At 37.5% G+C, this 13,145-nt stretch overlaps 1 protein-coding gene across 1 annotated transcript; it reads left to right on the forward strand.

Annotated features, from left to right (window-relative positions):
• Window positions 1-7,459: 7,459 nt before the first annotated feature.
• Window positions 7,460-12,659, forward strand: LOC137189769 (uncharacterized). Its single transcript, XM_067599826.1, has 6 exons — window positions 7,460-7,817; window positions 7,964-8,302; window positions 8,419-8,766; window positions 11,231-11,347; window positions 11,817-11,875; window positions 12,510-12,659. Exons 1-6 carry the CDS (start codon window positions 7,775-7,777, stop codon window positions 12,657-12,659), a joined length of 1,056 nt encoding a protein of 351 aa, XP_067455927.1. The 5' UTR covers window positions 7,460-7,774.
• Window positions 12,660-13,145: the final 486 nt, after the last annotated feature.

Below are 13,145 nucleotides of genomic sequence, written 5' to 3' on the forward strand. Positions count from 1 at the left end.
GCCAGACTTATAGCCAAAGCAGCACACAGCAGGTAGATAATTGTGTTGGCCCTCTGTAAATCACACCTGCCGACAACTGAAGCATTATGGAAAAAAAAAAACAAATTAAAAAAAATAATTTAAGGTTACACAGCAATAACTAATATACGGTATTTGATAAGATAATATGAAGAAGAGCAAATGTTTTTTGATCTAAATGGATTGTGATTGACTCCAAATAAAACACATGATAGGATAATTTCACCATTATATAGAAATTAATTTACCTTCAATGTCCAGTTTAGTTCCATTTCCAAATAACATCTCCCCACATGTGGCCACAGCACAGTAGTAAGTCCCAGCATCAGAGGAGCTGACGTTCTTAGAGAAGCTGTAGACACATTCCTGTGGAGAGCGAGTCTCAGAACTCTTTTCACATTCATCACCACTGTTTCCATGAGCGTAAATAAAACTAGGATGAGATTCATCTGATCCAGCTCTGAACCAGTACACTCTGTGTTCTTCTGGACACTTTTTATTCTCAGAGTCAGAGAGCATTGAACACTGGGGAGTCACAGAGTCTCCTGGACGGACTGGATCAGATGGAAAGTCTTGAGTGATGGCAATGATATCAGATTCTGATCCTGTGATATTGAAAACACAAAAATAAACATGTTTTACTCATTTTGATTAGGAAGCATAATAGGGTGAGGGTGTTGAAGTTACAATTATTTATGTTTAAACAAAAGACAAAAATCTGCATCATGCTTAAAACAAAGATTTAAGTCTGACTTACATGTTAATTATGTAAACGTACTAACTTAAATGTAAAATTTCTGTTATAAATGACATTTTATATCCACATAACTCTACAATTCTTATGACATGTCACATTTTTGTTGCTGTTTTTGCTGTATTTACCTTTGATTCTTAGAAATGTTCCACTCAAAAATGTCATGTGGCTTTGTTTAACTTTTATACAGTAGTAGACTGCAGTATCGCTTAACTGTGTTTTGTTAATATGCAGAACAAATGTTCCAGGCTCTTGTTTTGTTGTAATGTGATGAGTCACCTCATTAACAACATCATAATCAAAGGCAGGTGTTCCACCCAAAATTTCAGGAAAGGTTCCTGAAACAAGCCTGATCCAAAATATATTTGTTAATAGCCAAGATTTCTGGCGGGTACATGTCAGAGTCACATTTTGTCCAACACCAACAGTCTTTGACACAAAGATGTGATCGTTGGTGCATCCTGGAAAAAAATTCAAACAAAGCAGGGATTAACAGCAGAGATACATTCATATATGTCATATGTACTAATGCAAGAAAATGACAATTTATTTGAAATACATCTGGAGTAAATCTGACGTCTATATATACTTACGCCCAATTCCGAGCATGAGAAGTATAGAAAATACGATCAGCATTTTCTTGTTTTATCAGTTGAGACAGTAGTCAGTTTAGACAGTATAATAAGATAATTCACTTTAATATGATCACATTAAGTGGGAGGGAACAATTTCAGAGCAATCTGATTGGCTGTTCGTTATGTTGGCGTTTCACTGCACTACCCCCGTGGAAATATGTCACCCAAAACTTTCCAACTTAAACACATGAAACAACACCAGCAGCTTTCTCACGTTTGGTTTTCATGGTGGGCTCCTTACAGTGGAACACTTACTGTACACAACAAATATATTGTTGTCTTTACTGTATATTGTGCCTAAACAATATTTCTCTTGTTTTCCTTGATAGATCGTTCCATATTACTAAACCAACAGCCTTTAAACTCAATTTTTATGTTCATTGTCAACAGTTTAAAATTATTTCTACAATATTTGTGCATGGCAACAGTATGGGTAAGGTAAAACACAATATTGGTACCATAACGAGATAGAAGCTCCATCATACCACATGAACTGCACACTACTTCCTGCATTAGCACTGGACAAAAGGGTTTGATGGAAATGAGGTACTACAGAATGGTCTGATATAAACGTACTTCTTAAGGAGACTGGGCTTTATTTATGCTTCTTTAATTTATGGATGATATGTTTCTGAGGATCTGATCAATTTGTAAACCTAGCTTATCATATTTAACATCCCAGCAACGAAACAGTAGCACAGCTGAAATGTTAAAAGTAATAAGTTTTCAACTATCAACTATCACATCAAGCATATCAGTCAGCTTGATTAAAATACAATGATAAGATTAAAATATTGAAGTCATAAGATTCATTTATGGTTCTGCATTATGGCTCTGCAGCAGCTATGTGTGTAGGCTCTGTGGCTACACTGTAGCTAAAGTCCACCTCATCAAAAGTGTGACTGTACAACACATTTATGAACCACAGAGATTACTGAGAAACCACTTTGGGACCACAAGAACTGTGATTGGTCAGCATGGGCTTGTTGTGTTTTCTTCTACAAGTCTCTGACTGTTGATAGTGAAAACAACATTAAGCAAGTTGAAGAAATAGTCTTTATTTATAACCAAGAGAACTAATAGGCATAAATGTGTAATTTCCAATGGTAGTTGTGGTTAAGCTATTCAGGACACAAAAAAAAATCACCATAAATTAGATTTAATTTTATCTTGTATCATATATCAAGAAACTTTAGGAGGATTTCTCAGATTTTCATTTGTGGGAAGAAGAAGTGACATTTTTAGAGCATTGTTGTCATTACTACTATATTTATTGGCCAGTAGCCTGGTTTCCAAAATACATTTGATGCTTTTTTTGTGATTAATGGGGGTGGGCCTATGTGCATGATTTGTGATATCACAACTAGATTGTAAGCTAATGTTGTCCAACTTATACAGTTGTGATGTGGAAACGTGACGCCTCCAGTACACATACACAGAGAATTGACTTTCTGTGAAGTAGGACACAGCAGTTAAACTTTCGAAATGAACAACAGTTGCATCTTCATAGATTTTGCAATGAGGGAGAAGGAGGAGATGTTATTTTAAGCATTTTAATGAAGTAATTGGACTTTTATTGTGGAAAAAAAAATAGACACAGATTATTGTTCCAAGCAGAGTATTCTCTATATATCTTACAACATGTCTGGAGGGGATCTTTAAATAAAACTACTTGTTTAAGGTTCGGGAAAGATGATCATAATAGCAAATAAACCACAGTGTGATGACAGACATACTATGACAGATGTCTGGCAGATGACAGACACCACACCAAATGGCACACTACTTCCTGCCAGTGTTGTAGTCGAGACTCGAGTCCCTAGTGTTCGAGTCTGAGTCCGAGTCACCAAAGAAGAGTCAGAGTCATTAAGGTTGAGTCTGAGATGAGTTCCAAGATGGGCTCCAGTGCTCCATTCTGGCACAGTCAAAGAGCTGATATACAAATAAAAAAGGTCTACAGTAAACAAAAATGACGCAGCTCTGATTTCATATTAATATTGATGCACCGATTGCAATTTCCTTGGATTTTTGGCAATTCTGATTGTCTTTATAAGAATTAAATAAGTAACTTCCATACCAACGACGATGTGTGTGTGTGGCTGTGGTGTCTTTGAATTGTGTGCGTGACGTGCATGTTCTGTATGTGTGTGGCTCCATCTTTAGGGATTACAAATTGAGTTACACTGGGTCAAGCCTGGGCCTTGAGGTCACACTGTAATTCTTAAGCAGGAAGGGGACATATTCTCCTCTCCTTGAGACTCCAGCTGTCTGTGATGTTTTGGGGAAAGCAGAAACCTCTCTGATAGAGGCTAAATCAGCATTGCCATGGTCACCAAGGTCGGAGGAGGCTTTCCTAGAGATACACAGATAGGTGGATGTGTAGATTCTATTGACGCAGTCAGGCATTCAAAACAAATCTCCTGTCAGTGGCCTGAAATTCCATGCAACGTGACCTAAACTGACATGGGTAAAATGTAGTTCCTTGTTTAGAAACTAGTGAACCAATTAGACTGATTTTTCATATTGTAGGCTGATCTGTCGAGGTTAAAGACTAAGACTCATACCTTCATAGGACAGAATGGAAAGAGACAGCATCTGAGTTGCAGATGACTTCGATGTTCGCTGTTTCAGTTCTCCTTGATCAAGTACTTCAATAAACTTTTTCAGCTTTAAGACATCAAAGGCTCGTGTCCATTTTTCTCCACTGAGGTGCAGACCATCGCTCAAAATATCCACAGCAATCAGTGCTGAAAATCAGGACTCGAGTCGGACTGGAGTCCGAGTCCTGGACTCAAGTACTACAACATTGCTTCCTGCACTGGAACTGAACAATAGCACTGGATGTTAATGTCAGTACCTACTGCAGAAAAGTTTGCATAATACGTACTACTTATTGCCATGTGCACTATGTGCATTTTAGAATGGCAAGATTCAAATAAAAAACAGCAATATGGCTTTTTATTAGCACTAAAATATTTTGTCATTCCACTACTTTTTTGCTAAAACATGGCACCAACTCTTCCAGGGATAGGGTTAGATTGGATTTGATCAAAACATGTGTAATTTGGTCTTTCACTGCAGTCTTTCAGTGAAAGGGAGATGAATAAACCAACAGAAGATAACATTTACAATAAACTTCTCGCGAGCTAAATTTTCATTTTAAAGGGGGTACTAATGCCACTAGTCTTTAAATATAGATATCACACAACATACTGTATATATTGTAAATAAAGAGGCCTATGTCCCCTGGTCTGGTGTAAAATCCTGCAATAATGTCTGTAGCACTCAGTTAAATAGGAAATTGTGTACAATTTAAAAAAAAGCATCCAGCCATTTGCCACACTGATACACAAAGACAGAAGGGATGTCTTAAATATTGTGGGAGGCAGCCAATCCAGATGTTCCACATCATCAGTGATGACCCGCCCACTGTGCCTGTCAGTCACATCAGCAGGAAGAGCTGATGACTCTAGTCAGGGGGCTGGTGAAAGGAGAGCAGAGCACAACTCTGTCACAGTGCTATCACAGAAACTAATTCAGCTGCAGGTAGTGTAGAGTTTCTGACTCAACTAACCTGCATGTTTTGATCTGAGGAAGGGGACTTGTGTGAAAAGGGGAGAAAATCACAAATAAAATAACCCAGCTGAGATTTGAACCCAAGACCTTGTTGTTGTTAGGCAGCATGTTAATCACCGAGAGACTATCCCAAAAGGGTGTTTTTTGTAGTAAAATGAAGCTTTTCACATGCAGTAAAACAGTAAAAATGCCACCTTGCCACCCCATGAACAGTGGTGGACACATTCACGATAACAAGACAGAACCAGCTGACACTATAATGCAGTCAAGTGCAACACCACAGGCTCTGGTATCAAAACAAAAGTGGAGCTTTCTGACATGTTACTTCCTTCACCTACTTGTATGTAAGTGTAGGTGTATAGAGAATTAAACTAGATAGATTGATAATGTAAAGGGTCAAAACTGCAGCAAAACTTGTCTGAAGATGGATTTCTGTTTGTGGTTGAGTCTGACAAAAAAATTGTTCTTACTACTGGCAAATGTTGAACGACACATCAAAATGACCATACAGTACATATAAACCAGCGGTTCCCTGACACAAAGCTGTGTCCAGAAAGGTGGATACAGGAACAGTAACAACTGCAGTAAATACTTTCATGTACTTTGTGTCCTGCTTTGTACTTTCTGCTTTTTCTTTTCGTGCACAGTACTGCTGGCAACCGACACACAAACAGACACAGATAAACACACATTCACAGTCAACACTGGCCAACAAATGATGCATGCAAAGTTAGGTGTTATTGTGGTTGGGCTTTCAGCGTAGGTGTTGCTTTCATTTGTACTTGCTGTTTGAACCATGATCTGAAAGTTAAGTTTGTCTGATTATTATTTGTCCACCTTGTTAAAGTTTGTTCATGTGTCTATGGTTGCACCTTTAAAAACACAATTTATAGACATTATTTGTACTTAAAATGAGTATTTCAAACAATAATTTCAATTTGTTCAATAAAAATGAGACTGCTGAAACCTCTTGCAGCTTGTCTCTCCTGCTTTAATCTCACTACTTACAGTATATCCTGTTGAAGTTCACAGTCAGGTCTGTTCTGAGTAAACAGCCTCAGTTGTTGGTCAAAAGGCGGAGAAATGGCCCACCACAGCTTTTGTCGTTCAGTGTAGCTGTTGCACGTGGCTTTGCTTGCTTGTTCTCAAGACAGAATGTATTTACAAAGTAATGTGAGACAAGAAAGATGGATGTGTTTATTCATTTGAGTAGCTGTCTCCTTACATTTTTATACTGCATATTTTTAGTAAACATTTTCTCTAACAAAGAAACATCAACTTACCTGTGAGTTCTCCACATCTCTTGACTTTCTGTGTGGTTTTGGCCATATTTCCTCAGGCTTTCCCCTGCAACTGCCCCTCAAACCCGCAGGCTACCACTTAGGCTGTAGTTATTGTTATTTCAAATGTCTCATTTCCTCTTCTTAAACCATCCAAACATCCAAATTCTACCAAATACAGGTTTGGAATTAAATTAGTGATGTTCTCATTGGGCTATTCATCTACTCTTGTGTAGATTACACAAACAAAACAACACAAACTGCAGGTTGAGCATGAGATCAGTCTAACTTAATGCAAACACTGAAAGCAAAACAGACAGCCTACACAGAAAGACAAAAAATACCTCCTACAACTCCAACTACAACACTCGAAAACATCATTGGGTTTTGTCTTCACTGTGAGGATGATGATTTTGTAGCATGCAGCCATCAGGCCCAGTTGTTTGGTTCAAGAAATAGCTAAACTAACTTCCCATTAAAAGCCCTGCACACCCATGGTACACCCATGCAGGTGATTTCACTTATTCTGCCTGATTCTCAGATCTGTGTCGGTGTCTACAGGCTGTTTGATTGACATCTATGTGACTCTATTGTTTGCTTTATTGCATCTATTACACTTTTATCTTGTAATTATTTCAGTTAATCCAGTGACCTCATGTACACTCCAGTAAAGTTTTAACCTTGCCAGGGTGAACCTGTGCAGGTGCCTAATTAGCCAAAATAACTGAAAACAGCTGTGTGTGTGTGTGTGTGTGTGTGTGTGTGTGAATAGTTTTCATTTTATAATATCAGTATCGTGTTTGTTATTTCTAGCTTCATTACAGGCACCCCTACAAATTTGTGCCAACAGTTTCACACTATTCTACACTCTGTGGAGGTAATGTGGCTAGAAACACAGCATTGCTACAGTAAGAAGATCACTGATGGGTAACAAACATGGCTGTAAACAATGCAGTTTCAAAGTATAATTAAATGTTCTTTCAAATGTTTTGTGAGCAAAGACTTACACTGTGTCTCAAGGAAGCATGAGATGTATTCTGATAAGAAACAATGAAAATATAACTGTTTAAAAGAAATTTACACAGCTCATCTTCGTACCTGTGCCGTGTGCGTATGTTGATAGGTGGCGATATCCAAAGATAATGGTAAAAACATTGCTCCATAGCGCCATCTTTAAATTCACTCACACAGTCGATGGACAAAGGCATCTGTGTTTGTGCTAATCTAAGCTAAACACAAAAACAGGAATTACAGATACAAAGAAAATGAACCTGTCGTTCAAGTGTTCAGAATAAAGAGAATGCTTTGAAAACAATACAAACAACAATTACATGCATGTACATCTCTTATCAATGGAAAATAGATCACTGGTTTGTCTAAGGGGAAGTTCATGTTTTGCATCTCAGCCAATCACTATGATTTCCATTTTGTAAACCGTGATCACCTTGTGACCAAACCTTCCATCTGGGTGAGAAGACATCACTTGTGAAAGACAAGAGAGCTGTACCACAATGATCCGACGACTGGCTGCTTTGATTCTTCTTACTGCAGTGTGTAAGTACAATTCTCATTAGATGTGAAAAACCATTTAGTCTGAGCAGTCTGTGATAATAATACATATGAGACAAGGCCTTGTAAAAATTTACATTTTTCATTGTTTTCATGCTGTTGTCTAGTGAATCTTTTTTGTTTTTCTTCAGCTCTGATTCAAACTGCAGAGGTTCCTCAGCTGATCTCTTTGACTTTGGTTGAACTTGGTGACAATGTTACTTTTCACTGTCCAGTCTCTGAGAATGACAACTTCATTCACTGGTATAAGCAGACTCTTGGACATATGGGCCAAACAGTCGCTTCTGGACTTGTTGGCAAAATAACAGTCACTGAACAATTTAAGTCACGTTTCACAGTCGCAAAAGAGGATGCTCAGTATTCTCTCATCATCAGAAATGTAAGCAAAGAGGATGAAGCAACATATTTCTGTCAGAAAGGAACGTCATATTCACAGACATTCATCAATGGCACATTCTTGGCTGTGAACGGTAAAAATAATTTGTGCCTTATTTCAATGATCTTTTAACTTTTTAAGACATTCAAATAATTTAGATTGTGAATTCCTTTTGTTGTGTTTTTAATGTTGTTTTACTGAATCACACAGACAACAATCAGCAGAAATCAGTCTATGTGAAACAAAGTCCGGAGACAGCATCAGTCCAGCTGGGAGACGTACTGACTCTCCAATGTTCACTGCTCTCCAAGAACACAACAGAAAACACAGATCAGTGTCCAGGTGTACACAGTGTGTACTGGTTCAGAGCTGGATCAGGAGGATTTCATCCAGGCATCATTTACACTCACAGGAACAGGAGCAATGCACGTGTGAAAAGGAGCTGTGTCTACAGTCTGTCTAAAACTATACGGGACTCCTCTGACACTGGGACTTACTACTGTGCTGTGGTCACATGTGGAGAGATCCTGTTTGGTGAAGGAACTAAAGTGGATACAAGTATGTATTTACAGTTGTTTTTAAATCATAAATAGATTTTGCATAAATACATTAAGCCTGGTTAACATATATTAGTTTTTGGCTTTTTAAAAATGTATTATTAGTTTGTTGCTTTCTCTAAAGGTTAAAGTCCCCCTCCACTCAAAAATATGTTCTTCTTCCTGCTACTTCAGTTGGATGTTTAAACGTTAGCGTGCAGAATGATGTATGTACAGACTTGTTGCGACTTCACAATAAGTTTGGAAGCCAATTCTGGTCCAGTTTGTATCTTACACAAGTGTGATGTGAAAACTGGAAATCTTTAGTGCAAATACACTGAGAACATCTTCTGTCCAGCAGTTGAGCTTTTTAAATGAATAATATTTGCATATTCATAGATTATGAGTGGATTATAGAGATTATAAGGGAGAGGGAGTAGATGTCATTTCAAGCGGTGAAAATATTCTAAATATAGTGTACAATAATATTGATATTGATTCTTTTAGCTGATCCTATTTTTAATTGGCTAAAATTTGTGTTGCTGCTGGCCCTGTTCACAGTAGTACATTGCTTGGCTTCCATGCCGGTACTTTTGCCTGCTTCTCCAAACTGGGGGGCTCAACAAAAACCATCTACTGCAGGTAATACACTGACTATAGATATGTACCTTATACAACCCTACTTCAACAAATGCTAACTATTCCTTTAGTGAGGGAGAAGGAGTAGATGTTATTTCAATGATTTCAATTAGGTATTTTTTATATTTCTTGAAATATGTCTAGAGGGGATTTTTACGAAGGTGTCTTAGAGCCCTACTTTAACCACGCAAGTGCAACAACAAGTGCAGTGTGGTAGGTCTTGGGTGCACCGACTGTGTGGGCGTCCTCATGCACACGTGCTGTTTTGGTTCATGAATGTGCAGCAGCACCAAGTGCAAAAAGGCTGAGTGAAGGTGAATAATGATCAGTTGGTGTGGTGATTATTAAATACTTTCTCAGCCAGTCACATTCATGCTCTCAGCTCTGAAACAGCTGTGCCAATCACAGTTAAGCATGATAATGAGAGATGAACAAAGGGAAAACTTTTCTTCAGGAAATGTCTGCACCACACCATGAACACTCATCACCACAAATCTGCAGCCAAAGACAGATGGTGTAGGGTTTTTATATCAGTTAGTTAGGCTACTATAATAATGATAGAAAAGGTGATGAAGGTGTTTATATGAATGCATCAGACCGACACTTTTTCAGCCATAATTCTAATCAAATTCCAACCATAACAGAACAACTCGCTTTGTGCTCCTTCATTTAAATGAACCTCACACCTGTTTGCGACTCTCCTCCAACCTGTGCACTATTGTGCTATGCCACACAGACGGGCAAAGTGAGTTCAAAGGTCAAAGGTCAGGAAAATACCAAACATTCGAAGTGCTGCTTACACCAGAGTCCTGCACAGGTCCAATTCTGCAAACCCACACCTGCAAAGCTCAGAACCATAACCAACCCGTTACCTGCAATTATCTCCACGTCAAGTCTGGACCCGCCCGGACTCGTAAATATAAGACCCGTGACGCAGCCCGACCCGTGATTAAACACATGGGCTACAGAGTCACTCGCTTTAAAGTGCTTTATTTTTATTTGCTGCATAATAATAATCTGTGCCTCTGCAAGAAGGGCAGTACTGCACATTCACTGACATCTACACATGCCAGTGAGCACACAGATATGCAGTCACACATCCTGCAGTGCTTTCTCTCTCTCTCTCTCTTTCTCACACACACGCACATACACTTAACAATGATTGCATATACTAATGTTATAATGACTGCTCACTTGTATGCCTTATAACAGCCTGCAGCATACTCTGAATATAATTATATATATATAATTATATTTTGTACTCGTCATTCAACTTTTTTGCAGGTTACCCGTTCAGCACCTGTGGGTAGCCCACCTGGTGCAGGACTCTGGCTTACGCTGGTCTTTGCATCTCCTCAAAAATAGGGCCCAGTGTCTTAGTGTTAATAAAAACGTGATGCAAATATTAAACGAAATTTAATAATTATCCGATTGTGTAAGTTTGTTATTCAGAAATACTGAAAAAGGATTAATTCATCCATAATATATACTTCATGCATACATTGTTTTTTGTAGAAAGCTATATGCTTTATTAATTTCAAATTGCATTTTTTATTGTAAATCAAACTGTGTATATTATCATTTGTCAAGTCTTTTACCCAAAACTCAAGTAAAAGAAGATGATACTTTTGACTAAATAGTATAAATACTCTAGTAAACATGCACATAGAAAGTAAAAGTAAAAAGAGTAAAATACTTAACAGTCATTCCAACAGTAATTCAACAGTTATTTAGATTGTTGACAAAATGTAATTAATATCACTCAGTTTCTAATCGCAAATGATTATTCCTGACAGTCCATTAATAAATAATGTTTAATGTCTCTTTGGAATTTTATCTGATTCCAGGATCAAAGTTTGATCCAGTTGTCATTCTACTTGGAGTGCTTTTGACCTGCTGTGTGACTGTGATTGCTGTCCTTATTTTCTACATTAATGGGAGGAGAGTTTGTAACCATTGCAATGGTAGGTTCACCATATTTTACTTTTTTGTTTCAGTTAAAGTCCCCTCCACTCAAAAACATGTTTTACTTTTTCTTACTTCATTTGGATGTTAGACCTTCACTGTGCAGAATGATGTATGATTAGAGTTTGACACTCAAACACTGGTTTCACATTAATCTGCTGAAGTGGGAGAGTTTCTCTGTGATCACCTTGAATCTGAGTTGAAAGGACATGGCTGGCCATTTTATATATTTGTCTTATTGTCAACAAATCACATGTGCCTAACCAACAATGAATTAATCCAACTTACAAGTATTGTCTGTGTATCCGAATCCTGTTCCTCTGTGCCATAGACCTCCATAGTTATCCAAAAACTATTAAAAACATGTCAATGAGCCACACTGTTATCAATGTGATCAAAGTCTTGTTTTGTTCATTTCTGTCTTTTAATGAGACACAAACACACTCAAGGTTTTGCTTTTATTAACAGGAGCAACAGGAGCTTCTCATAATCTTGAAACATCAACCGCGGATCAATCAAACAACCTGGTAATTATGCTTCTGGTAAATATGTGGTGGTGTGTTGTCCTGCTTTCACTGGCTAGGTGTAGAGATCTTGATGTGGGAGTGTAAGGAATATGTTGCCAGCTTTATCCCTTTTCTTTGTCAGATTGAGGAAGGCACAAAGTAAAATAAAATAAATTCACTGTTAAGTAACATAATGTTTGTTCCTATGAGATAAACATGGATAAAGTCAAGAGTTATAAATACAACTTAGATCACTGAGAATATCATAAAAATATTTTAAAATAAGTGTGTTAAGCTCTCTAAGACAATGTAAATAATCTGATATGTCACTATAGAAATATTATAGGAACATAATAAAGTGCAAGACATAATAAAATGAATGAACAAGTGCATCAAATGATTTTAATAAGTCAGTACTTGTTGATATTGTTTCCATCTGCATACTGCTCACATTTTCAATGCAGTCGTGTTCAATAATATAACACATCTACTGCTTTCCTGACAGAGGAATGCATAATCAGTAACAACTTTCATGTTTAGGCTAATGATTGATTAAATAAGCCACCTAAGAAAGTAACTTTATTGTTCAGTTAATGATGTTACAGTCATGATCTATAAGTTATTTAATTACACACAAATATTATATTTCTTGCAGGATGGTGAAGCAAAGACAGTGAATTATGCAGCGCTGGATTTCTCCGCAATGAAAGTGAAAAGAGGGAATAAAATGAGGAGAGAGAACACACAGTGTGTTTACTCTGATGTTAGATCAGATTACCACAACCAGCAACACCCCTCTCTATAGGCAGAGCAGGACCTTTACACTGCTCCCCAACTCTCTGCAGAAGTCCGTAGCTTAGCTTGTTTTAGAGTTACAGTATAATGTGCACAGACAGTGATAGGAGGAAGTTGAACATCAGTCAGAATGTGTGTTTTCTGAAAAGTGTTGCACCCAGCAGATTTCTAGACAGACTGCTCTCAAAAGTTGAGGAAGATTTATTCATTGAGATAAACAAATAATCTCATCTGCTTTTCTTTTCAAAATTCAAATTTCATGATGCATATTTGTTTATTCAAAACTAAAGTAAAACATTTACACAAACATCAATTTTATTGCATCGCACTGATAATAGATGAGGGTCATATGAGATTTTCAAGGCTTAAAAATACAGATCAGATAAAAGAGGCAATAGGAAACTCTCCTCATGGCTAATTCATTTCAAACCAACTCTTTCAAGATGAATCTTTTAAAAAGCCAGTTTGGGTGTCATCACAAGCTTGAGACAGTAAA

This window comes from Thunnus thynnus, chromosome 9, assembly GCF_963924715.1.
Source record: "Thunnus thynnus chromosome 9, fThuThy2.1, whole genome shotgun sequence".
Classification (NCBI taxonomy): domain Eukaryota; kingdom Metazoa; phylum Chordata; class Actinopteri; order Scombriformes; family Scombridae; genus Thunnus; species Thunnus thynnus.

Coding starts and splice junctions, on each gene's coding strand:
- LOC137189769 (XM_067599826.1), top strand. CDS start 7,775: ATGATCCGACGACTGGCTGCTTTGATTCTTCTTACTGCAGTGT. Junction 7,818..7,963: donor GATTCTTCTTACTGCAGTGT/GTAAGTACAATT, acceptor GTTTTTCTTCAG/CTCTGATTCAAACTGCAGAG. Junction 11,876..12,509: donor CGGATCAATCAAACAACCTG/GTAATTATGCTT, acceptor TATTTCTTGCAG/GATGGTGAAGCAAAGACAGT.